Source organism: Haemaphysalis longicornis, unplaced genomic scaffold, assembly GCF_048455015.1.
Source record: "Haemaphysalis longicornis isolate Haplotype H1 unplaced genomic scaffold, Haemaphysalis longicornis Haplotype H1 scaffold_9, whole genome shotgun sequence".
Taxonomy (NCBI): domain Eukaryota; kingdom Metazoa; phylum Arthropoda; class Arachnida; order Ixodida; family Ixodidae; genus Haemaphysalis; species Haemaphysalis longicornis.
This window is the reverse complement of record NW_027526460.1, coordinates 112,160,731-112,187,710: the sequence shown is the minus strand read 5'-3', so window position 1 is coordinate 112,187,710 and position 26,980 is coordinate 112,160,731. Positions and strand designations below refer to the sequence as shown.

Here is a 26,980-nt window from a genome sequence, read left to right as displayed (position 1 = left end):
GAGAACTCGCTAGCGCGCCAGTGCCAGCCTGCGCGCGTTTTGTGAACTAGTTCGTGTAGCCATGAACGTTGCGGCCCAAAAAAAGGTGAACTCAATATAGAAAACATCGGCGGAAAACGAAAAAGTTAACTTACAAAAAAAAAAGCACGTACCCGCGGGGATTCGAACTCGTGACTTGCAAAATACTTGCGGTGGCACACTTAGCAACCCAGACCGCTCGGCCACGAAGCGGGCTCGGCTGGGACCGGTAATATAGGGTATATATTGTACAACCAGTTTACACTTTTCTTTAGTTTTGACATTTCAAGCAGCTTAGGTGACTATTTGTTGTATTGCGCTCGTGCAGTAAGCGTCGCCCGAGTTTCCACAACAGCTCGCGTCTAGCAATTGCATTTCGTAGACGGAAAAGCGTTCGCAGATGTGTAGTCGTGCTGCTGACCGCTGTGCTTGTTCGCCCAGCGCATAAAAGTGCTTCCCGCACCCTAGTTTTACGCTGTACGGTAAAAATATCAGTTGATTTTATTTCCTTAGTACCTATATTGACTTCGCTGACTCTTCTCCCGCCTTCAAGAGGCCTTATATTTTCCTACTGGCATACCAGTCAGCGAAGCGCCGCATGTGCGCTTGTGCAGCGCTTGTGTGAAGCGACCTTGACTTGGAGCTAGATACAGTGTACAAACTAACAAGTAAAGAAAGGCAAATTCTACCATTCACAAACGTGTCCTGGCTTCGTTTCAACTGAGCGACCGAATTGCGACGACCCGTCGGCGGCCGGCGGACGAAACGCTGGGCCGACTGACTCTGTCTGAAGGCCGGGGAGCCGTGCAGTAGCGCGGCCAATTGCCAGCTTATCCCCTCCTGACGTCACACGAAAACGCCGCAGAAAATGGGCGAGCGTAAAGAGAGGAGGACAGCATTTTCGAATTAATTTTTCTACTAAATAAAATCGCGTAAACGCGCCCAGGGTGGTCGAAACATGGCCTGGGGACTCCGGACTACGATTTGCGCAAGTAATCCCGCAATGTTTACATATCACTTCAGTGTCCCTTTAACGTGCACCAGCATAGTCAAGCGCACTCCATCTGCGAACTTTCGTTTACGTGAAGTCCGTGTAGAGGAGCTTGACGCGCGTATACTCCCAACCGCTAGGTGAGCGGCTGCCAAATCTCCTGCGCTCTGCCTCGGGATGTTCTGTCCATCGCGGAGCCTAACGATGGGCGACGGAGAAGCACTTCGGGCCGTCGATTGTTATCAGGCCTGCACCACGCGTCTTGCTGCGGGACGGCGGACCGAGCGCTAACCAACGACGGGAGGCACGGGCCGCAATAAGTACAGGAAAACACGTGCCGAGAAGAAACGGGGCTTTGGTGGTAATGGAGGCAAATAATGGTCGGGGAAAAAGCACGCGTAAGGAAAGTGCTGGTAACCCTCTTCGAAAGATCGCGCAGACAGACGCAATCGTCGTGAAGATGCGCGGTCCAGCCTGGACAAAAAGGCGCGAGTGTCTCGGTTGGGATGTAGTACCCGAAATAACTGCTTATGGTGAACAAAAGAGGCAACGCATTTCCTTCTGCTAACGGGGGCATGTTCCTGGCTGAAAACAGCGACCGAACCTCGCTGCTTTAGCCTATGGCTGACTTGAGGCTACGTTGATAATGTTGACGGCTACTCCGTATAGGGGGAGGAGGAGGAATAACTTTTATAGTTATAGAGCAAAAGTTTGTTTGCTTCCTGAGGTGGTGGTTCCCTTAGTCAAGGCACCAGAGTTTTGCGCCATTGCTCGAGCACTGGTGATCAGCATGAGCCGGTCGCTCAGGTCCTAGCTGGCTAGTGAAACGTTCCATTTCTCAGGGGACGGACAGAGAATTTAAGGGATGGTTTAAGGGTTTTGGCAGGCCCTTGTGATGTTGTAGAGAGATCCGTATTCGTCGGGGCAGTGAGGGCATTTGTTTGAGGGGACCTGGTGCGGGTAGATGGCGTTTACTAGGCTCATATACGTGTACATGTTAGTCCGTAGACGTCGCCACATGGTGGCTTCTCCTACACTGAGCCTTTTTTGTGTGTGCGGCGGTGGGAGCTTCTGGCGTGAGAGGCGGTAATCCTGTAGGAACTCGAGGTAAAAGGGCGGGGGGGATGGGTTGCGGGATTTCTTGGTCCTACTGATCCGACGCTCGGTGGGCATTCGCTTGAGCAACAGCACATGTGCTTGCTGGTTTCCGCCTTGACCATTTTCAGTCTAAACCATACGAGGCGCGTGGGCGGTATGAGGAACTGGGCGTGCTTGTGATTATTCTACAAGCTGTATGTGAAATACACCCTCTGCCAAAGTTATGGCATGCAGCTTGTGAGTTTGTTATTACCGTAATGCTTTGCTGATTCGTAGGACAGTTAACAATGGCCAAGGTGATGTCCGCTCCCTCTCCTTCGAATGTAATTGATGTTTTGATCGTTGCAGATGCAAGCGCTGTGAGGGCACTGTTGATTGCGCTCGCAACCATTGCTTGGAGGCCCGGGTAGCTGCCTGCGTCCGTGTATATTGTGTTGCATTTGTTCTCGTACTGTTCTTGTAGGCGTTTTGCTCGTGCTTGTCTACGTGGTGCGTAGTGTTCCGGGTGCATATTCGTGGGTATCGGAGATATTGTGATTTCTGATCTTGTGTCCGCCGGGATGTAAGTCGTCGTCATATGATACGGGCTGTGAATTGGGTAGCCAAGCCGGGGAAGGGTTCTAATACCGGTGAGCATCAGCAACAACCGTTCTCGTTGGCTGCCGATATTCGCTTCTATGAACTCTGTATAATTGTGTTGTGTAGGCACAAGTCAAGTAGACGCTCGGTAGAAGTATGAGGTGGTAAGCGCAATGCTCGATTGAAATCCCTCCTTATGATTACATCTATCGCCTCCAGGCCTTTATTGCGTAGCCGCAAGTAGGGGGCCCCGTAGACGACTCCGTATAAAACGCTTCCTTTTAAAGACGACACAAAAGCGGCCTGAGATTTCTAATTGCATTCTGATCTGCGAAGGGTTTTCTAACTGGGGCTGGCGCGAATGGGGCTACTTTATCACCACGCGAAGGCGCCGCTATGTTTAGTAAATGCCCGGTATAAGTGTAACTGTCTCCTAGTTAGAAAAGGGATACCTACTAGAACCACGAGCAGTCAATTTCGACGTCGAGCTGTGCGCAGGTTTAACCGAGTCAGCGTATGTTCTAAATCGCGTCATCAGATGCGCGCGTGCGGGGGAACATCTTCCAGTCGACGAAACGAACTTGGCGGCATATTTATTGGTCTACGTTTCGTTATTCTTTAATGTCGTGTGGGGCGGTTATAAGCTATATCGCGGGTGATCTTGATCGCATTGTGGGCTTTGCACGAGCGACACAGGGATGTGGCAGAGCTAAAAATCATCAGACGGCGAGCCCGCCAGCGGACTTTTTATCAGCTCCTCGAACATGCCTTCGGTTATTCCTTGTGGGCGGACATTCACTCTTGCCGTTTTGGTTCGCTGCTTGTCGCTTGTTTGCTAGCATTCGTCTCCGTGCTTTTAGGTGCGGAGTACCTTAGGACAATGTCCGTCCGCGTCCGTGCGCATAGCATTTACACACAGGCACAGGCAGGATTCGAGCATGTGCCTGGTAGACCAGACAGAGTTAGTGTCAGTCGTCCTACCCATTGAGCTACGACTGTGAGTTAGCACCCGAGAGTCAAACGGCTTACTCCCTCGCCTGTAACGGTGCGGAGTACCTTAGGACCTCCCAATGTCCGTCCGCGTCCATCCGTGCGCACACCACCATCAAGCGGAAATCAAACGAAATTCGATTTGAGCTGTGAGTTGCAGTTTCATTTAGGGAATAATCAAGGTGCAACTCACGGCTCAAATGGGATGACAGTCGGGGCCCAAATCGGATGTCACTCGGGGCGCAACTTGGATGTCATTTCGAGTCCCCGTACTCCGCATCCTCGCCATCATCCACGAAGTGGAGAGGCTACCCTTTTGTTTGCTTTCTCTTCCAGGCGGTTTACTTGGATGTTTTTCTAACGCTTTCGTAGCCCGTAGAATTCCGTACGAAAACACGTTCGACGCGCAGGCTCACGCTATTGAAAGATGCGTTTATTCACGTTAAGCATTCGCTTCCTATGGGTTAGGGAACGGCACAGAAATGGTTCAATGATTCTTGCGGTTTGTTTCCATCGCTGAGTGCGCGTCGCTTCTTGGCGAAGCTTAGGGCAGCTTACTTGTCAGAAGCGTAAGGCTCAAGTCCCCGTAAATTCTGCTCGAAAGAAAAAAAAAAAGGCTGGATGGTGGAAGAACTAGTGCGGTGTAGCAACATCCCCTCGTAGGAATGTATTCTTATGTGGCTTTATTTAATCCTTACTGAAAATAAACATCTCCCGTTGTCGCTTCCCGTCGGCGTACTCAAAACGAGAGGAAGACCTCCTTGTGGTTTGCTTGAAAAACGCGCGCGTACGGAGACATGTAGGCGCGTGCAGCACACTTTGCTGCATGACACGCTGAAAACTCTTATCTGTGTGCTCGTTTTCTTAAAGGTGGGAGATGTATCTGCAACTTCACAACAGCCACACAATCGTTGATTTTGTGCCTGTTGCGCGTGCTCAGCCGTCTGATGCGGGTTATTTAGTAAGCTCAAACACAAAAAAGGTCTCTTATGCGCAACACTATATGGATAATTGTGCAAAAACCACACCGGCATCACGAACTCGTTGGGCGCAAACGGCACGTAAGTTCTCATTGGCAGTGGTGCTTCACATGGCTTCGTTCGGAGTTGCTTTGCCGGTGATTCACTGGCTGGCGCAAGCTGACCTAAGGCGCGTAATTTGAACCTGATGCCTGGATACGTAGCGCTGTCCACGTGGTTGGGCGCTGCCTTGCGGACGCTAGCTGCCCTGAACTCAGCTGAGAGATCGCAATGTGGCCACTTTGTCGTCTTGCACTGTCGCGTGACCTTATAATCAGCAACATTACACTCAGGAACATAACGCAGAAACAGTAAACACAGCAACCCTTTGCTGCATCCATAAACTCAGCAACATAAATCAGCGACAGACTCGGCGGCAAGTAATGCTTTTAAGTGCGAATGCACTTTATAAGCGACCCCAAACCATCCACCGCCGGCGGCGGCGGCGGCGGCGGCGGCGGCGTCCGCAGTGCTCCTCTATATTTAAAAAAGAAACAGCATCCGGCGCCAGGTTTCGATCCGAGGACTTTGCGGGCAGCAGCCCGACGCTCTACCGAATAAGCCACGGACGCGACGCTGACATCGGTGTCAGCAACGCGCCTTATATCTTTAACGCATTCAAACTACGTCGTCAGCGGCGTGCGTTGGCGACTCAGCGGCGTTATAGCGGCTTGATAACTGCGTGGTGTACACGTGATACTACAAACCCGATGGAAGAGATGGAAGAGAAGGCGGCGAGGCGGTGGGCTGCGGGGGCCGAGCGCAAGCGCCGCAAGCGGGCCGACAACCGTGCATTCGCACTTTCACATTCTCCCCCTCGGGGAAATGCGGGGGAATTTTTTTCATTTACACAGCAAAAGAATTGCTTACGTTCACGCTTTTTTGCAGAGACACCAAGAATTCACTTGCGCACGTATTGGTGCCCCTGACCCCAATCTTAGGCACCCCTTTTCATTAGGCCTCCCACGGTCTGACGCAACTCTTCTTTGTCGTCTCTGGTTTGGAGTCGCCTTCACAACTGCTTGCTCCTATTTGATCGGAATGGCAGCAAGTGAGGCGTGTGAAGTCTGTGACACACCGGAGACCATACGCCATCTTCCATGCGAATGTCCATGTTTTTCGTCGGCAAGAAGGCAACTCTACTCAACTCTATGGAAGCTACACTCTCGGCTGCTGTTCTCCGAGGAGAAAATCCTGGGCCACCGGACTTCTCTGTCACCAACATGCAAGTTGACAAAAGCGTTCCTGGACTTCCTAAAAACTACGCACTTGAACAAACGACTCAATAGCATAAGAGATTTTAGACTCTAGGGACACTGACTGAACTCTGACGCCTGGAGTGTCCTAACGGTGGGCGCACCTCTCTACGCTCTGTCCTTGCCTTTCCCTTTCTTTTAGGGGCAAAATCCTTTAGGGGCTGGGGCTGTTGGTGTCTCCTGTCGCAGTCGTCGTAATCGTCGGCGCATGTAACCACGGTACTAAATCACCGGAAAACTCGTTGAGGCCTCGCGCTAGAACGAAGCGCGTACTAAAAAAACACCGGGACACTCGTTTACGCCTCGCGCTAGAGAGCTTCGTGCTTCAAAGATTCAAAGACGTGAGACGTTTACAGCAAAGCTGTATACCTCTATTCCCCAACAGTTTCATCTCCGTGGGCAAAGACGCCATGGCGCCAAGAATACACTTCTACGCAGCATGCTTCGCCCCTCCCCAGGTTTCACGTTAGTGGAGATTTCCTGGGATTTTTCTATTTTCCAGTTTCCCCCTTTCCCAAGCGCAGGATAGCAAACTGGGTCATGTCGTGGGTAACATTCCTGTCTGTCTTTTTCTCTTTTCCGTCCTCCCTTCCTCTATGCCCAAAGCTCCATACTCACCACCTTGGCTAGTGTAGTTACCCAAGTGCAGCTGCACGAAAACTGAACTGTCAAGCTTGGCAGCGCACGACGAAGTGCTTGCACTGAATCAGGTATACAGATACAGTTATGAACAGTCGAAACTGAAACGACGGAACTTCGGCCGAAGGATACTTTGTTTACTTATGTGGCAAGAACAAGAAAGAGAACAGGGACAAAATAAGTGCACTCTCTCATAAATATACTTCGGTGGTACAGGATAGCATTTAGTATTCTGTTGTTCGCTTTTTTGTTCTTTCCCGATTAATGGAGTATTTCTAGGCAACAGTTCTATCGTTCCAGCTTAGGCTGTCCTGAACTGCACATTAGACACAGGCTGTTTATAATTCACTGACGCGGGGTCGTTTACCAGGCAGCAACCAAAGAGGTTTAGTTGGAGAGGCTGATTGATTGATTGTTTTACTTGATTGATTGATTGTTGGGTTTTACGCGCCGACGCAACGCAGCCGATAAGGCGCGCCGTAGTGGAGGACTCCGGATTAATTTTGACCGCCTCGGAATCTTTAACTCTCGTACACACGGGTGTTTTTGCTTTTCGCCTCCATCAGAAAAGCGGCCGCCGCGGCCGTGAATCGAACCCGCGACCTCGTGCACAGCAGCGCAACGCCTTAGCCACTGAGCCACCGCGGCGGGTAGGTAATTGGAGAAGCTTCGAATGAGACATACCTACAGCACTATTGGCACCATTGTTGGCTGGGCTGGTTTGTGCCAGGAAATATCGAAGGAGCTTGGGACGAGCCTGACCGGTGACGCCTCCCGTCCACAGCAGCCCTGTGGCTTCAGCCGCAAACATGCCGTCAACATTCGTGGTTTGCGCGTGAAGCACGGATGCTTAAAACGTGTCGTATACAGAACGAGGCAAGTGCTTCTGCGGGCTCGCTTTCAGTTTTCAGGTGCGAGGCGACGTCAACTTGTGCGTAGTGCGTTGGACACTTTACGTCGGCCTTCAGTGGTATTGAGGACCTCTGTGTTCCTTCGAGAGAACACGGAAATCGCATCATGCCGGAAGTGTGATTTTACGGGCTTTCTCGTGCCAATGATGCCAATGCTTCTTCTATCTTTATTTCGTTTGCTTCCTTGTATTATTCCCCTCTTTTATTTTTTCGTCTTTTTTCCATAGCAGCAGCCGATCCCCGGATCCGTGACAGCCAGACAATAACTTTTTACAGAAAAAAAGTTTGGAGGGATCATGTCAGTGAGGGGTATGGTAAATCGTTTCTTTTTTCTTTTTACTGTTATGATTTGCGTAGGCGTAGCGTTCCGAATGGAGATATCCAGGCGCTTCTAACTGCTATGAGAAAAGAACCGATTCTGCAATTATTTTCTACGCCCCTTCTTTATTTCAATATGTTCTATATGTTATTTATACTTTTCCCCGTCCTTTTCTTTTTCCTCATCATCATTATGTTCACCCCCATCTGAAGTAGCAAGCCCCGCCGTTCGTGAGGTTAACCTGTTTAGCGTTCATTGGAGCTATCTCTCTCTCTTTCTCTCTCTCTAGCTATTTGTGCCTTGAGGAGTTCTGGATGCAGCGCTTTTATTATTTTTTTTTCGGGGGGGGGGGGGGTATTTTTGCAAGTTTTCTTCCCAAGACGCTAGATGCCACTCACGCGCCTACAAAAAAAAAAAGAAAACAAAACGCATGTAATTTTATCTTTTGTTCGAAATTCATGTGATTCAGTCTAATGCGTAACGTAGATATTTTAGCTTTGTACGTTACTCTACATTTCGTCACACCGCGAAACAAAATTGCTGCTGCGAAGCCGTGGCTATTTCCGAGCTCCGGTATTCGTACGCGTCACTAGAATTACCCGTGAAGCCACCGTTGGGGGCCATAATTGGGTTTTAATGACGAGGTATGATGCTGTGGAGTACTGCTAAAAAATTGGCCGCGTATCTGCTCACTTCGTTGCAAATGTCGACAAAAGACGATAGTCGTCTGGCGCCCCTGTCAAGTAAATGCCTCCCTCCTCTTTCCCGCTCACGTCTTATGCTGTTCCTCTCAAGATGAAGACGATGGAGGTTTGCCCAAGTCAATTTAAATTTACCGCGTTCCACTGCTCCAAGTCGGGTGCCTCGATGCCAGCGCTGCCGCAGGGCGGAGACGCGCGTGAGTCGAGGCACCCTACTTACTCCATGTGCGTTCCAAGAGGAACGTGAAAACTATCTAGTGGAACATTTCGTTACTGTTCCGTTTGATTTTTAAAAATTCCGCTCTAGAAGCACGGTATTTTTCTGGACGTACGTTTTATCAACCAACCATCCGTGTGTTTTTAATAAAGAAAAACTGGGAATATCGTTAATGTCTTGATGTTTTGCCCCAGATAAGCGTAATATTTTGTTTTAGCTCAACAAGTATGAGCATTGCACCGGACTTAGCCGTTTAGATTTGGATGTGGGTATATAAACCTATTGTTCAATATCTGTTTCACTTTGGCCGGGTAGCTGAATCGAGGGACATGCAGACAGACCAAAATTTTCGCGTTCAAGTATCCGGGAATACGCGTATCTGAGTGACGCCTTTGCATGACCAAGTAAACCAAAGACTACACATGTGCAAACCTATTAATGATTGCGTTTTTTTTTTGTTTGTGGTTATCGGGTGCAATAAGTTACCGCCACGTGGGAGACTGATCTGTACATATGACCAATGTTTTCTTTGAAATAGATCAGTTGTGAGTGCAGCGCTGTCCTGTCTAACTCTCGTTCTTTTTTGTGCCGTGTTTTCGCGCGCTGGATTGTCAATCATGAACTTTCACCAACTCGCCCAAATCACAGTCCTCTTATCCCAAGAAAGATTATCGTCTTTAAAAATGACTGCCGTTACGCTGATGCATATTTCCTAGCGCAAAATAAACGAGAGGTGAAGCGGAGAATGCGGACGGGCCTAACGCCTGTCCCGTCCGCATTGTTCGGTTGCGTTCTCGTCTATTTTGCGCTATTTGATTGGATTTGCGCTAGGAAATATATGCATATGTAACGCAGTACCAACCTGCACAACTTTCCGCTCTACTTGCCCTTAAGGCTCTTTGCTTTCAAAGATGGCACAGGTAGCACGTGTTGCGGATTTCAAATTTTCCGCCAACATGAACGCCAGTAATGATGGTAGAGGAGCTGGCGACGAAGCATGGTTCACGCGTCCGGGGATCTGGCCTGGCGCGCTGGCTGGCTAGGGACTTGGAGCGTTGGTGCGCGTGCATCACCGTGTACGCTCTTCAAGGGAGCAAATAAATGCTCAATATTGGCTTTCCCACTTCGTGCCATCGCGTGGTCGTGGTAGTAGTAGTAGTAGTAGTATTTCGTAAGTTGATGCCAGACGCTCATCCATTCCACGCTTGCGCACATCTTTATCCTGCTCACGTCCCATCATAGTGATGGCTGGACTAATGAAGAGCCATGGAATTGTTGTCGCATTAAATAAGGGCGCTTTAACGTTACCTGTTGCGTGGCGTAGCAGGGATAGGCGTAGCCAGAATCGCGGATTTCACTCGCTCAGTGCGATTTTTATGCTTCGCGAGTTCGTTCTTCTCTCTTTTTACGGCGAAGGTACTTCACTGCCACCGGGCGAATTCAACAGAAGTGGCGCTACCGAGACCGAAAATGTAATGGGGGCGGTTGTAATGGAAGGGAGGAGTACGTTCCTGCAGAGCAAGAGTTCGTCCCGTGCCTTCTCCTCCGTTTTCACACAACAGCGCCACAAAACTTCACGCAGAGGTCCTCTTGTAAAGGCGTGGGTGAATTAAGGTATGAGAGAACATCGCCACTCCTCCGTAATGCACCGCCTGACACATGTGGCCCATTTTGGAAACGCGAGAAAGCGTCCATGAACCCGCGTTTTTCGTTGCTTTTACGTGTTTAGTACCATGCCTTGCGCTACACCGTCCGTCGTCTGGCGCGGTTCTCGCCAAATCACGTTTGCCTGCAGCCGCGTCAGATGGGCAGTCGAAGCCGCCAGCGGGCGCATACGCGGCTTGCGTATGGGACCATTAACTGTATTACTTCCTCGCCGTATCGCTCCTTTCGCGCTGCCGCACGTGTGGCGATAACCGCCCACCGCGCTCGTCGTCCCCCCGACGTTCATTAGCCGTCGCTGTGGGCATAACGTGCCGTCGCTCGGAGCAGACGCGAGGGCTCCCTGGCGTCGGCTGGCCGCTGTTGCACCGGTGAAGCCGTTCGGGCGTGAATGCGGCGCCAGCTCTTCGATGCGCCGTCTTGTTGAGTCACGTATAAGCATTCGTTTCTACCACGAACGTATCGGAACGCTGCGTGAATTGCGCGAACGAATCACGTTTAGGATATATGAATACCAAATGCACGTGTTTACCGAGGCAGCTGTGTACCTCTCATGAAAACGTAGCAGTTGTGATTCCCAGCTATTTAGCATCCTGCAAAACATAGATTGCGTGATTTTGTGAAGGAGTTAGCTCACAATTTTCAGAAAAAACAATATTGGAGTGTCCTCGTCAGTCTAAGAACCGCTCAGCTTTAAGTTTGCTATTCATTCAAGCGCTATTGCGATTCATTCGGGATTTCGGTTATTACGAAATGAGAAATGTTATTCCCGCCTTTCCGATGAGGGATACCTCGGCGATGTCTCACGTAAAACATTCTTGCAGACGCTTTTTTGTTCTTTGCCTTATAATCTCATTTCCTCCGCCAGCCAGAGAGAATTTTAATATGTCACCTCGTCAGCCCCACCGTGGTGGCCTGTAACGAATGTTTTCATATTATTGCTCCATATTTAGCAAGGCATTGTCGAATAACCTTGTAACTTATATATGTGCTTGGCGCGTGCTAATTGGAGGCACAGCTAGAAGATTAGAAATTGTACTTCACCCTGTGCACAATAGTATACACGTGGCTTGGTACTTTAAAAACAGGCGTACGACCAACCTATTTTAATTAGGATACATTAATACTAATTGCAAAAAGTGAATTAGGCAATGCGTAATGGCGTTTTTGCTGTGCGAAAGGCCCAAGTCAGTGCATCTGGGTGCCTTTGCGGGGTGTTTCTATATTCGTGGGACTGTCCTTGTCTCTTTTCTTAATTTTTTTTCAAGCACACTTCGGATAGATGTGTTATTTCATTTGTAAATATGTTTCACTGATATATGAGTATACTTTAATTGTGTTCTTGAAATTTGATCCGGCATCACTTTCGTGTTCCCGTTCCTTCATATTGTCACGAAGCCAAAGACGACGCAGTTGTCTTCAAGGAAAAAAAGATTATTGGAGCGTACTTGCGCTCCCTTAACAACTTAAAGAATACACAGGTGGTGAAGCAGCAGTCGACAAAGTGACCTGCGCAGGCAAGCGTCGGTGAATCGAATGCCACGGCGTCTGCTCCGCATGCATTTATATTTGGGCGTGGGTGTTTCTCGAACGGTAGAATTGAATCGAGAACACTGTAGGTCAAAGAAGATTCTAAGCTAGTGTCGTTAGGGCGAAACACTCTGCCTATCAAATGAGATAACCCGTGCGGCATAAAAATAAAGAATGGAGCACGCGCTTCATTTGGCACTCAGATAACAAAGCCCGGCGCGGCCGGGGCCGGGCAGTAAAAACAAAAGATAAACAAACAAACCCAATGCAAGGTTCGCCCAATACGTCTCGCTGCGTGAACGGGCTCCCAGGCACATCCAAGCGATCTATGAACTATTTGCTTGGCAGACCCCAACAAACTTTGTCGGAAATAACATGACTTGGCTTGTCTTGATGAATATATATTGGGGATAATGCCTATGTAGGTGTATAACTATCCCACCGTTCGGATCATGACGATCAATTTACCAGCGGGTCTCAGAAAACCCAGTTATACGTAGCCTTTCCGATGGTAGGGTAGTTACATACGAGGCGCTCCGCTAATTGGTGCAGTGTTTGCGATCTTCCGTCTTGACTGCCGTGTATGTTCTGGAGCGGAAATAGGATACCTGCCTACGCGTAGATTCCTCTGCACGCTTGAAGAATCCCAGGTCCCTCCAATTAATGCGAAAGCTCACTAATTAGTCCGGAAACGATCTTGTAGCGCTTCAAATCGCAAGCTTCACTTACAGGTAATCGTACACTCTGAATTCCCCGTTCGTTTTTTAAGTTTATGAGGTTAATTCCTTCCTAAGGAAGGGAACGTAAAATAGGCAGTGGACTTGACCCTCCTTACCGCAACTACCGCTGGCCTAAGAGCTATGCGTTAGAAGAAGCACACCGCGTGTGTGGTGAAAACGGAGGGGGGCGGGGGGGAGGGGGGTTGCAGAGGCCTTCATTTTAATGAGATGGCCTAGGTCTTCTCCGGCTCGCGTCACCCGTCACTTCCGCTGTCGTGACGCCGCAGCTGCTCAACACCGATCAGTAAGAGGAAGCCCGAATACCTGGCATTCACTGTTGTGTTCCCACAGCGTGATTGGCTATTGACACGCCTAATTTTGGCCGGCACATGCGGACGCCTTCCGGCGTCTCTAAAGACTGGATCAAACACGTGGCCCGTAAGCGAGGTGCAAGTGCTAAGGCCTTCTCTCGATGTAGCGGGTGTTGCGCATGCCCGGTCGATTTGTCCGCCCTCATCTCTCGCGGCACTGCGGGAACCTGGTTGTATGCACCCCGGTGTTTAAAGGAACGCCCGCGGTGCCGGAGAGAGGGGGGCGCTCGACCGCTGTCTAGCTTCCCTGCTCGGCTGGAGACGCTCGTTGCTCTACACGACGACGGGTTCCGGCGCCGTGAATCTTGATGAGGCGCGTCTGGCGTCTTGGCATCGTGCAGCATCTGGTTGCTCCTTTGTCAGCGAGCGGTCTGGTGATGTGCCTCGACACGACGGTCGCTCTGCGTGGTAGAGGAAGCTGAGATGTCATTTGGAACGGCATTGATTACGGGGAATGCGTCTGGGGACTGCGGTGATCAGTAGGGGCTTGCACTGATGGTGTCGGTTTTATGGACTTTAAATGGGTTACGAAGTAGGCTATGAATATTAAATCGAAGCTTTCTTTGGATATTCAGACGGGTGTGGAAGGAGCTGCTGCTGCTGCTTGGTATGACGTCGTGCGCCGCGTGGTTTTATCTTACACCGGACAACGCTTATCGCGCCTGCAGGCCCGCCTGGTGAGAGGCTCGCGGGGGGCGCCTAAGGAACGTCAGTTCTTGCTACATTATCTGGACTTGGAGCTGCTGGCGTTTTCGCCAGGGAGATTGCTACTACGAAAGTTTCTCCTCGCGTCTTGTTTTTCTCGACACATTTGCCACGGCTCACGGTTGTGAAACATCAGTAACTACGCCAAGCACAATGACTCTAAAAAAATATCACTCGCCAGTTCATTCCTGCCGGACTCCTTTTTGTAAATCCCGACCGCACCGTCGGTCCGCTTCCGTGTTTCAAGATCGTCAAATATGTGTTTTTGTGGTGAAGCTTTCCTGTTCGCGTTTCGTTTGTTGCGCACTGTGCATACTCATGGAAGGGGATTGGCAGAGTTTGAACAACAAAGCTAAAAAAAATTAATCAATTTAATTACTATCAGTCGCCTAATAATTTAGCTCAATAAACATTAATGGTGAAATTCGCCACTGCCCAATGCGGTTGTCACTCACACATGCTCGGAGCGGAGAATTAGCGGAGGACAAACGGCTGCCACTGCTTCGAAAAGCTTTATTTGAAGCACGAATTCGCAATTTCCTGTCAGAACAAACTGGCTCCTGCTCTTCTAGCTTTTCAACGCGTACAGATGCCGCTAAAAGTAAGGAAAACACCTAATGAGAATAATCAGAACTCGGGAATTTAGGTGAATTTCTTTGCCATTGCCTCCCGTTGAGTGCTGAGAAGGCGTTCTTCCCAATGCAACGCGCAAAACCAGATTTGTGGATAAACTTTTCGGAATCACAAGCGTTTATTTTTGTTACGTTTCAAGGTACCTCTATCTTTGAGAAGTATATGGAAATAAATGCACCTCAGTCGATAATGACGACCAGAAAAATTTCGGTAGTTTGTCGTATTTTCGTGCGTCGTACTGTCGTATTGCCGTATTCTTGTGTCGTGATTCTGATGTTCTGTCGTGTGTCGTATTTCTGTCCTGATTTTGATATTCCGTCGTGCCGAATTCTGTCTTGTAGTGATCCTGATGTTCCATCAGTGGTTGCGCATTGATTTGGATGTTGTTTCCCATTGTGAAAAGTAGCGTAAATAGCAGTTCTGTTATGACTACAGGAATGTCTGTCGCTGAGAAAATTGACCTTGTCGTTACGGCAGAAATGTGTGTCGTAACAACAGATGACTTTGTCGTAACAACAGGATTTCTGTTGTCACAACAACGTTTTTTGTCGTACCACAGGAATTCTTGTTATGTTTTTGCGGTATCACTTTTGGGATTTGAGACTGGGACGTCTCTGTCTGTCTGTCTGTCTGTCTGTCTGTCTGTCTGTCTGTCTGTCTGTATGTCTGTCTGTCTGTGTGTGTGTGTGTGTGTGTGTGCGCGTGCGTGTGTGTGCGTGCGTGCGTGCGTGTGTGCGCGCTGTACACAAATCGTTGCAAGCTGCAAGAATTTCCGCGCTAAAGTCGTTAAACCCACGTGCATTGCTGCTTACACCATTCCACGCACCGTCGAGCACACACTTTTTGGGAACAGTTGCGACGCATGTGGAGGAGGTGCAAATTCTGCGTTACTGCCGCATTTAGTTTTCCCATGCACGCGCTCGGAATAAGGCCTGGTGCTTTGAAAACAAGCGCTTTCCAGGCGAAGCAACTCTCCGCCTTGCCCGTTATGTCGGCATCAAACAGCTTCTTCTTCCTTTCCTAACTTTAATAAACGCTACCGTCCTCGAAATTGGAGCAGCGTGGTGTAATCTCAGCCGCGCAACATTCCTTTGTTTCCCGGAATGATTAGAATTTTTTTGTGTATTTTTAGATAAGAATTCTCCAACCTTCTTGCGTGATTTCACCAAAGTGGTTTACAGAATGAGTTTTTTCAGTGCGCAAGCAAATTATTAAAGCCAGCATCAAAATAATAAGCACGAACAAAAGCGTATAAAAGCGTAAGCAGTATGTTCAAAGCAATCACGAACAAATTTAGACATATACAGATGGTACAGGCGGTGGTAATTAATATGCCTAAAGGTTCTGGGGAGTGTGTCTGTGTACATGTCATGTGAATTTTCAGGCGAAGTAACTGCACAGCGCCAAGGATAGGCACAAACGATGCAAAGGCGCATCCAAAGCTGTTGTTAGTGGTTGTTAGCTGTTAGTGGCTTCCACTCGTTAATCGCTGGCGCAAAAATGATTATAAAGAAACGGTTACAGGTAGCTCATGACCTTCTTGGGCGGCGAACGCGGGCGAAATGTAAAGGGTGCTGAAAGGCGTGCTTCGTAAGTCTTTAAAATAGTTGGTATGCGCACTTTAGTCGAGTTAAACAATTTCTGTATGTGCTCTTAGGCTTACTTTGGAGGGTCGACCGCAGGGAATGTGACTACACACTCTGAATCTTGTGCGCTTACTCTGAAGCCTAGCAAACTGCTACATTTACATACTCCCCATAGCTGCACGCAGTGAGCTATTTGGCCAACGCTTTAAAAGAGGAGCGTGTACGCTGCTGTCACACGAAATTCCGTGGTTCGCGGCCAATTCGGCTGTCATTCCTTTTCCTTTCTGGTTTCTCTCTCCTTTTGTGTTTTTTTTTTTTTTCGGGTGCTCGAAATTCGACTCACAATTAGCTCAGAGTGCGCGCTCTCGGGTATACTTTCGCGGAATTCGCGAGCTGTCAGCGTCCGTCCTCGCGAAGCATTGCGCAAACTAGCTTGCACGACTGTCGGTCGTTTCAAGGTAACTGGAGCTGAAGTGGATCGATTTTGTCGAAACGACGTGTGTGTGCGTGGCCGTGTGCGTCTCTCCCTTCCACCGGCCTTTTCGCCGACGACCGCGGCATGGCGATGGCTGGCTAGACAACACTTGTACTGCGATTGACAGCCTCATCACCCGATATTTCGAACCCGCGGATTTCTCGGAGTATTCTGAGCAGTCGCGTACGCGTACTGTATCTCAAGTTTGTCCACATCGTGTATGTATCCTATACCGTTGAAAGAATAGAAACCGCGGGGAGCCGCTACAGTGCTCGTTCGTAATCCTTTCGATGCGCTGTCGTTCTGACTCTAAGACCCTGGTCTCAAGTTTTCCGTGCAGTGGTTAGTTCTAGCAGGGATCACCAGTCCTTTATTTTCCTCATTGGGGCCATGTGTGGATGTCGTTCAGCGCGACATTGCGGAGAGTGGGTGGAGTCGTAGCGACCTCCTTCGAAATAGTGGCGCTCGCGAAAGTGTAGGAATTCCGGCTGCAACGGCTGCCGTCAAAATAGAGGCGGCAGGAAAACTGTGTGCAGGCTGCAGGCAACGCCAAAAGCGTCCTCCACTTCGTTCACAAAACACGCAGGCCCTTTGAGCATCGCGAAGGGGTAAGCAAACATGCAGTGTCGGGGGTAAAAACTGCAGCGTTAGGTTTGCAACCACCCTTGCGAAATCGTCGGCAAAGACGTGGTCACCGTCAGGCCTGTAGTGAAGAAAATGTCTGCCCTGTTGCTGTGCGTCGCGAATCGATAGTTCGCATTCGCCAGCATATTTACTGTTCCTGTGTACTTACATGCTTGGCAGGGTGTACTCTTGTCTTCCTGTTTATTCGATTACTGACGTTCGTCTTTTTCGAACTCTATAACTCAAATTTCCGCTGCTTCTTGTGTTACCGGTATGGGTGGGCTGTGAATCGAGTTTTGGCCAGCGATCGTTGGCTGATTTTGTCTAGCAAGTGCGCGAAACTGCGCAAAGGCTTAGGCGAAAGGCCTGGTGAGGCGATCGATGGGATTGGGAGGCCAGAAACGCCCGATCACTGTACACAAAGCAAAGCCCTCTTGTCGAAAGTTAGATCTTCCGTTGTATTTATGTGCGGTCTCTATATTTAACGGTATACGTAACTCGCCCCGGTGGCGTAGCGCTGCTGAGCGCGGTGTGACGGGTTCGACTACCAACCGTTTTTCCCGTGTATCCGAAACATCAAGCTACCGTATGCTCTTGTTTCGGCGCATCTCAAAGATGCCCAAGTGGTTTAAAACAATCATTAGCCCTCTACCACGGCGCGCCTTGTGGCCAGTGGCGTAGTCAAAGTTTTTGCTCGGGGGTGGAGGAGATATGTATATGTGTAATAAATACATACTATTAACTGATAACATACATAGCTGTAAACTGAAAATAGACAACTATTAACTGTCAGGAACAAGGAAAATTAAATATTTCATTAACAAATTTATTCGCATCTTCCGAAAATTGTGGCAGAAATGCTATCGTTGCTTGCAATTTTCTATTCTGTCTAGATAAGAAGAAATAACACTTAAAGAAATATAGAAAAAGATAAACATATATTCTTAACAAACATGGAAGTAGTAAACTAATTCATCCAAAATTAACAAAGTACGGAGCGTACATCATAAACGTGAAAAGCACGAAACAAACAACGTGTGGGTTGTAATCAAATAATCTTTTTTTTTTTCCTTTTTGCACACATGCGACTGTTAACGGCAAATCTTAACACATCTGTGTTTTACGCCAACATACTGCGTAGGAGCAAGTTGTCAACCGTAGCGTACTGCGGATAATTGTACCAAATTACTCATACAAAAATACGTCAAAATGTACTGTTGTGGTAAAAGAAGCGAGATTATATTTTGATCAGGGCAACAAAAGCGTCACTTCCAACAGTATGCACTTTGACACAGAAAGACCGTTCTACATAGTGCGAATTCACCGGCAAAATCGCTGCTGCGGCGCCGCTCGTGCGGCAAAACGACCAATTTTTGTAGCTTTGGCGATAGATAGTTTTGCCGCGCGAACGGCGCCGCAGCGGTAAATTCGCAGGTAAATTTGCAACATGTAGACGGGAAGGGGGGGGGGGGGGGGTAGAAATACGAACTCGTTAGTACAATGCTTTGCGGCGGCGACCCTGGTTGGACAGAGATACTGAAGCAGCCAGGCCTGCGGTTTCTCCCGCGAATCTCCCCTTGTTTCTCTGAGCAGCGACTATCCGTCGCTTCGCGGCGCGCGAGCTCGCAGAACACCTCCCTGGTCAAAGCCTTGGATAAGAGTTACGCGTGCCAGGAGGGAAAGGGGCCACCAAGGGAGTGTAGGTGCGCTTTCCGCGCAGCTTCTGGCCTTCTAGACAAAATCCTAGGATGGTTTCCGGCGCAGGTTGTTGCCTTGGTCGCCATGCATGACACCGCTACAAAATTTCAGGAGGGGGGGGGGGGGGGGAGCTGAAGCCCCACAAGCACCCCCCCCTCCCTTAGCCCCTGCCCAGGTGTGTGTATAACCCAGGCGCAAAAGCCAGTGTGAACTCCTCTCATTTTTTTTTTTTTTTGAATTTCAGCGTCTACAGAGTAGCAGCACGGTTTGCACATGGGCAAGCGTTCATGGTGCGCAAGTTGCTTGAATAAACTTATAAATGACACCACAGATCAAGCCGCGTCGTCGCCTTGTCCGCTTCTGCGCGTGATCGGGGTGTTTACCAATATCCCACGTTTGGGGTACTCATAAAAGCGCAGCGTTTTACCTTTTTACGATCCAAATGTGGGCTTTATTCGAATGCGAAAATAATAAAGTTTCGCGGACACCTATGAGCACTTCTTGATGGTTGTAAATGCTAGAGCGTAAACGTCAAATGGAACGCCTGAGACGCTTTGCTTCCGCCCCGCTTTCAAGAGGGTATCTGTTCATCCTTTTGGCGCTTGAGAGAATGGCTTTGCGATCAGCTTCCACCTTAACGCTTTCGACTGGCTTCGTTCTGCTTCTACGCGTCGCGCCGCTACTCGTTTCTGTTGCCATGTACTGGAAGAGCTGACGAGGTTGGTGAATTTCGCTGCTTGTCTGTTCGCTCGTTTGCCTGCGTCCTTCCGCTTCCTTACTTCATCTTCCCTGCACTGGCTTGGGCGGCCGCCCTTCGTACTGCTATGGAAGACTTGTACTATGGAGCACTATGCACTTGCACTATGCACTAGCACTATGCATTTTGAACTTGCACTTCAAAGGAGCCGTTTCGCTGTTACAGATGCCGACGCTCCCGAACGCTGTCTTTTGCGCTCGATGACCATTTATTGCTTTCGCAATAAAAGGGCAGCACACATACTGCTTCTCTGTGTTCTATAATTCTATTGGTGTGAAGAAGTGGGTGTTTGTTTGCACATAAACGGCGTGCGGGAAATGCTCATTGGGTGAGCAGGAGGTGGCCTGTACTCAGCGTATTTGCGTAAAAATACTCAGCAAGATGACAAAACGCACCAGCAGAAGCTCCGCGCTGCAAGCTATGTATTAAAAGGCCCGTAAAGTATTTCGAAGTGTGCGACTTTATCCCTGAGACTTCCCAAGTAAAGCAATGGGGGACATTGCTGTCCAGAACATCTCTACGTATGCCCAGTTGCTGCTGGTGGCCGGAGCACAGGCGGTGCGGGCTGCACACATCCTCCAGTTACGAAGGAACCACTCTCTCTCCCCCTCCCCCCCCTTCTGAGCCGTCTAGGACGCTCTATAAAAGTGTTCCCTCCCCCTTTCTCGCGCAACTTGGGCGTACTGAAAGCTCTTGCATTGCGAGGCCATTGCTCCTGGTGTAAAACACAGCGACTATTTGATTTTCTTTAAAGTAAAAAACAGACGACTTCGCGAATGATTGCTTAAAGCATGCAGTGCTCTAAACATAGACATACACATACACCGCTCTAAACGTAGCGGTGTATGTGTATTCGAAATTCGAATACGATTTTCTGTTTTCGTTCAATTCGGGTTCGTTTCAACAATTCGCTTCTGGACATCTTCGAATATTCAGCTCTGTCCGAATGTTCGGGCGTTCGGCTTTTATGGACTGCTAAAGATACTGCATTTTACTTCATGTCGTGGTTAAGCTCCTAAATACGCCGTGAGAAAATAATCATGCGAGAGCCATACACCGGTGAACGTAGAAATGTGTAACATCCGCTATGTCAATTTTTTTTTCGTTCACGTTTATTGCAACACATCTGTGGTCAGCAGTGACATGGTAATAAAAAAAAAAACTGTATTCGATTCGATATTCTAAATAAGTAATTTCGGACACCCACAGTGAAAGTTTTCTCTAAACCCACCGCGATTGCTCAGTGGCTAAGGCGTTGTGCTGCTGAGTCCACGGACGCGGGTTCGATTCCCGGCCGCGGCGGTCGCTTTTCTGATGGAGGCGAAAAGCGTAAACGCCGGTGTGTTCGAGATTACGGCGCACGTTAAAGATGCCCACGTGGTCAAAATTAATCCGGATCCCTCCACTACGGCGCGCCTCATCGCCTGTGTAGCGTCGGCGTGTTAAACCTCATAATAAATCAAATCAAAGTTGCTCTAAAATATGGCCACACCGAAGGAAAAAAAAAAACAATGGGATGAAGGTTATATCGGCGTGTGATTTTCAATTCGATACGAACAGGTTGTGAAGGAAGGCCAATGGCGAAGCGCCGTCAAATGAACGGCCCCGTCATTTTTGCTAGCCGGAAGGGTGACCTTGATTCGCTCTAATTTGAATGTGGCTCGGTTAGTGCTTCTCCAACGCGCTTTCACACTTTTTCATTTCGTCGACTTTTCGCTCTAAGGCGGTGCTAATCACGCTTCTGCTTCTCAATGTACTCGTTTCAGATGAGTTCCTGAGTGCGAGAGCCGAGCGCTGTTCAACGCGCCTCCCGGGGTGCCATGCCGATTAGGGGCGCCGAACGACCATCCCCAAGAGGCGAAGCTCCTCCGACTGCCCGCGTCAACAGTCGTCGCCGCAACCACTGCTAGTGCGGCTTCTTCACATGCGTGCCTTGCGCTTGTTGTTTGTGCCTCCCCGTGTTTGTGCCGAAGCTATCCAAGTGCCAAATTTGCAGCGAGCGGCGGATACTCGGAAGCAGCGTTTCGTTCCCGAAAGAGGAGAGAGCCGGCGAACGAGTTACACGACCTCGCGACCTTTCGAACTCTGACTGGGAGCGGGTGATTCGCTCTGGCATACGACTTTCGCTGGGCTCGACGAGACACGTTTCTTGCAAGCTGTGATTGTTTACAAATTAGATAAGCCGGAGCCCGGTTTCCTGTGGAACCGACGCGGTTCGAGGTATACACGAGAGAACAGGGTAGAGACGGTGGTAGATAACCATTATCTACCCCTGGGCCTCTTGCGAAGGATAATCGCGGCGATTAGCGCTTCGACGACAGAGAAAAAGAGCAGCGTTCAGCTAGGAAGACGGGGGGGACTACGGCAAGTTTCGGCGCAACTTGAATCTCTGCTCTGTCGCGCGAGGGTGCTGCGGTGAAGCCCGACGCCCCGTATTGAATTCAGCATCCGAGCGGTGGATTAACGGCGGAACGTGATCGCTCAAGCGTACAACTCGCCGAAGGAGTTTCTCTCGTTCTTTTGTTGCTGTTGCTGTTGTCGCACTCGTCGTCGTTGTTGTTGTTGTTGTGGCTGGTGATTATACAGCTCTGCGGTGCTTCTGGTGTGTTGTTTCGTGAGTGCCTTTCCTTTGTGGTCGCCTGTGATCTCTATCGTAGCCTGCAGACCACCGGTTATATACCGACGCCAATTCTAAACGCATGGCCCAGCGCCGTCGCGGCTAAGATCTGCCGGTCGTGCCCGCTATCCGTGAGATTAAACTTTGCCAAGCGAAGAGAGTGGTGCGGTGTGCTGCCGAGAGTGTGCGCCGTCATCTTCGTTCCAGACGTCCTGCGTGGATCTTCCTTTGTGAAGTGTCGGTCCGTTGAGGTTAAGAAAGACCACAGAAGGTCCCCGAGTGGTTCACGGTGCGTCGTACCAGCGTGACCAACAGCAGCGGCTCGTCGGTGTTGTGCGCGACCCCTGCCAGGAGCGACAGCTGAGGACGTGCGTTCCGCGGAAGTCTGGAGTGTCGCCGTGCCGGCTGCGGCACCGGCTGTCTCGCAGGTCCCTCGGCAGCGGCTTCGGCTGTCGTGCGCGTGGCGGTCGGCTGCAGCGCTCGCGTGGCGGCTTGCGGTGACGGCAGCGGCGGCTCGTGGGGTCCGCACCGAGGCCCCGATGCGGACCGGAAGCCGGCCTGGGCGACCGGTGGTGGAAGTGGTGGAAGCATCGAGAGGACTGGCTGGCCTCGTCCCGCCAGGCTGCAGCGAACCACGCTCGGGAGCGGCGGCCGCCTGCTCATGACGGCATCCGAGGCCGGTGAGCCCGGCAGCAGCGGCGGATCAGCGAGTGGCGGCGGAGGGATCACCATCGCCGGTCGCGTCATGGATTTGGACTTGAGTCAGCTCACGCTGGCCGAAAGGGAGGCCATCATGCACGTGCTCAAGCGGGACGAGGCGCTGCGCAAAATGGAGGAGCGAAGAATACTGTGAGTACTAACTCCTCTTTTGCTCGTACCTGCTCCAAAAGCCTCGAGGTAGGCTTCTCTAGAGACGTAAAGCAGGCGGCTGCTTGTTTTGTTGAGCGCTCGTGTGTGTTTCCTTTTCAGCAGCATCTTTGCTGCCTATTCAGCAAGTCACGTGACATTTAAGTAGCATTGTTGTTTCCGTTACTTTCTCGCCCTCTTGTATGTTTCCTTTTCAGCAGCGTCTTTGCGGCGTTATCAGCAAGTCACGTAACATTTAAGTAGCATTGTGGTTTCCTTTCCCTTAGTTACTTTCTCGCCCTCTTGGTGGCGTGTGCTGCCTGTTATGGTACCGGGCGTTTTACGCTGTACTGGGAACCACGACGCTGAGTATCGCATCGCGCCGGAATACCACGCTGCTTCGTATTTCTTCAACGTCCTCTGCATTTTCGTATCGCTACGTAGTTTTAATCCTGCCACAAGTGTAGTTGATAGCTGTGTCAGTTGAACCTGCAGTTAGCCAAAATCTCGTTTTGGAGCGAAATAAAGCCAGCAGCAAAGCGGTGTTTATTCGCGAGGTTTTAACGCCATAATAAACGTGATAAGCGACCATATGGAGCTCGCTTACACAAAACACCTTCGAATGATCGCAGTGATATAACAGCGTTCATTATCGCACGGGAAATTGACGCGGACAGCAACTTGACAGAAGCAAATGCTTGTCCCTCTCTCCATTGTCTCTGCTGCTAGTAGCTGCAATTTATTTCTCTGCGCGTGTTTAATAACGACTGGTCCCACTGAAGACATTCATCTGGTGCCTCTCTTTATTTAAATTTATTTTCGTGCTGTGTATTACTGACGAAGATAACGCTAAGCAAACTTTGACACTTTGAACATCAATTTTGAACGCTAGAAATAACGTCCTCACGCATACCAAACTATTCCCAACCAATGGCCTTCCATAAAATAGCCATGGAAGCTTGCGTTAAGCGCCGGCAGTTTGAGACCCCGCATCATAAAGTATATTGGCATCCTCCACCGGACAGGGGCCTCTGTGAGCGCAGCACTTTTCCTAACAAAACCGCGTGTGGCGGACGCTAGGGCATTGATGAAGAAGGGCAGATTTCTCAAGCAGTTATCACCCACGTCAATCATCCCGCTGTGCAAACGCCTTACGGTGATGACCCTGAGACAAGGCGTAAAGAAAGACAGCCGCGATGAATGCATCGGTTCCTCCTTTTCCTTGTTTATTATCTTAAGCCTGATTGGTCGAGTACAGTAGCAATGCCTGACGTCTCATCAGCTGCCCCACTCAGACTGTTTGTTCGTCTCGGCTATTGTAATCACGACGTTACCCTAGGTGCCTTCTTTGTGCGGGTGGCCTTAGCTATTCTCTTTATAATCGTAACTCTTAGTATCTGGGCCACGGCGCCTATACTTACGAAACAGAGGCCGTGTTGAGTATGGCATCTTTCGCAACTCCCCGAACCACCAGGATATAGAAATCGGCGCTGCTGCTAGCGAGGTAAACACCAGCGCAATGTGCCTATGTTCAGACAGCACATGCGCTACAGGGATCACATGACCTAATCCCGGTCCGTGGCTGTGACTAGTGTCACTAGATAAAATACAGAGTACCGTCACTGAGGCAGGCAAGTGAGCAACGGTGGCCATTTTGTTGCTTATCAGTGTTGCCAGATTTCTGCTTCTGCGGCCTCACCGCCAACTTGGACGAGGTCATTTGTAAGCAACACTGCAAAAGACGCAGTAACACGTAATCTTCGGACACACTTCTGGAGCTGAAATGCTGCGAAGCGCGTTATCTTTGATTGGCATTCGGGAAGACGCCAGTCGCACGCAGTCGCAGAGCAGGGAGGATGACCGACGGAAAACGCATGAACAACAAAATGGCCGTACCCATGAACCGTCGCCGTGTAAACAGATGTCACGTGATGCGAAGTGACCAATGATCGCGGCGGCGGCGGCACGTAACAATTGGAGAAAATAGGGCCAATACTCTGTAACCTTAACTGGTGACACTAGCTGTGACGACAGCCAGCAGAAACGTGCCGCCTTTTCATGATTATCGGTTTTGAGTATCGATGTTTTATTTTGTGTTGCGAACTTGTTGATATATATATTTCATTGTACAAACTTTGCCTTATTTCTGCTCCCCTTTCTCTTTTTTGTTTCGACACTTCCATGCGATTTGTTTACCCCCACCTAAAAAAAGCAAGCCCTGTCGTTAGCGGCTCTGACCTCTAAGTTTCAATCAAAGCTTTTCCCTCGACCTTTCTCTGGACCTTTCTCTGGCACCGCGGGGGGGAAATGCGCTTTTATTTTATCACACGACAAAGAAGCTTCTCCAAATTATTTTAATTTCCATACGTGGCGCCGGGGTTCATCACTTTTCAGCTGCGGTTCTGGTTCAAGCTTATGCTCGTAACTCTGTTTTACTGTCTTCACTACATCTTGACTCTTAATACTGTTAAGTACCCCGTAAAAGCATTTCGTACGTACCGGCACGCTGCGGGGCGTAACTGCTGCCGCAGCATAAACGAAGGAAAATTGATAAAACCGCACAAGTTTCGCATGACTTCGGTCTCCAGGCGCGTAATCAAAGGGTGGATTCCATTTCAAAACAATTCGCCGGGGCAGTCTTTTATATCGCATTTGTACGTTCAAGCAATCATGCCCCTGGCATTCGCGAAGTTTTTCGTATTTAGGAAAAGCACCTGCCTTGGCTATACTTAGACTTTCTTGTTATCGTTTTTTTCTGTTTGTTGATTTCTCTATTTTGATGTCCGTATGCAGCTTGCCTCGCGGCGCTCCCGCGATTGGTGTTCGCTGGACTCCGTTTGACAGTGAGCAGAACTATGTACGGGAAGATAGAGGATGCCTTGTGAAGTCAAAGAACAAAAACGCAGAGAAATAGCGCGTGCGCAGATAGAGGCACGCAGAGAGAGAGAGAAGTCGAGAGGATTGCCTAGTGCAGATCTTCCATTTCCGACCGCCTTTCGCGCACACACACCGGTCCCATTCGCTTTCTTTTTGCGAGTCACCATGCTTGCCTTCCTGCCTTTCGCTAGCGAGTGCTTTCGTTCGAGACCAGTGTTCGGCGCCCTCAGGCCGATCGAAATTGCGGCCTCCCGAGGTTAAAAGGATGCACAACAATGACGTAATGGGGAAGACGAAGATAATACAGTCGAACCTCGTTTTAGCAAAGTAGTATCGGGGCATTCCCAATTAGTCTGTTATATCTGATAATTGTTCTAACAGCAGAGGTAAAAGTCGGCTCTAACAAATGTGCAATATGGTTCGCGCAAAAATATTATACATAAAAATACACTCTTCTAGGCTTCGAATCCACTATACACTAGGTAATCCTTACCTGACTCCTTGTGCCGTTTCAAACCAAATTGATCGGAACATGAGGATCTGAATTTACAAAAGCACAATGTCTGTTTAACAAAGCAGATCTGCGTTCTTATTTATTTGAAGAAGGATGTGATCTTAGTCTGGTGGCTTTTCACAGCACGGAACAGCCTATGCTAGCTTTAGGGTTGAGAGCCTCGCGCGAACAAAATATTCCTTCTTTACAGCCGATATCGTGCGCGGCTCTTGTGGTCTCGGTTTCATTATAAAAATAAGTGTTACTGAAGCGAAGCGTGGGCAACCAAAGTTCGTATTTAGCTCGCTAAATACGATAATTCGCTATATCATGTGTTCGTTATAATGAGGTTCAACTATATATTAAAATATAGCAGGCACCGCCATAGGAAGTGTAAGTCTGGCAGTGTCTTTATATATTCGACTTCGCCAACACTGCGGCGAGATGTTCGAACGGGAAGTCATAGCAGCGATTAACCTGGAGAAAAACCATTTTATAGATTAAACGCAGTTTTTGGTTAATAGACTGTCAGGGCATGGCGTTAAGAGCCATCATGTTGGTTCGAGTGCAAATGTTTGAACATTTATAAACCGACCACACTGCGAATGAATCTATCCGTTCGCAGTATTCTGTTCCCCTGGCCTTTTTT

The 26,980-nt window shown here is 49.3% G+C and overlaps 1 protein-coding gene across 6 annotated transcripts in view; it reads left to right on the top strand.

Annotated features, from left to right (window-relative positions):
- LOC144153757 (uncharacterized) overlaps positions 1–26,980 on the top strand; it is a 592,200-nt gene that overhangs the window by 137,847 nt on the left and 427,373 nt on the right. For all 6 annotated transcript variants that reach the window (XM_077685466.1, XM_077685464.1, XM_077685459.1 and 3 more), the window contains one exon: positions 21,265–22,964. In XM_077685466.1, the coding sequence (XP_077541592.1) occupies positions 22,777–22,964 (188 nt within the window). In that variant the 5' untranslated portion in view covers positions 21,265–22,776. The remainder of the gene's footprint in view (positions 1–21,264; positions 22,965–26,980) is intronic.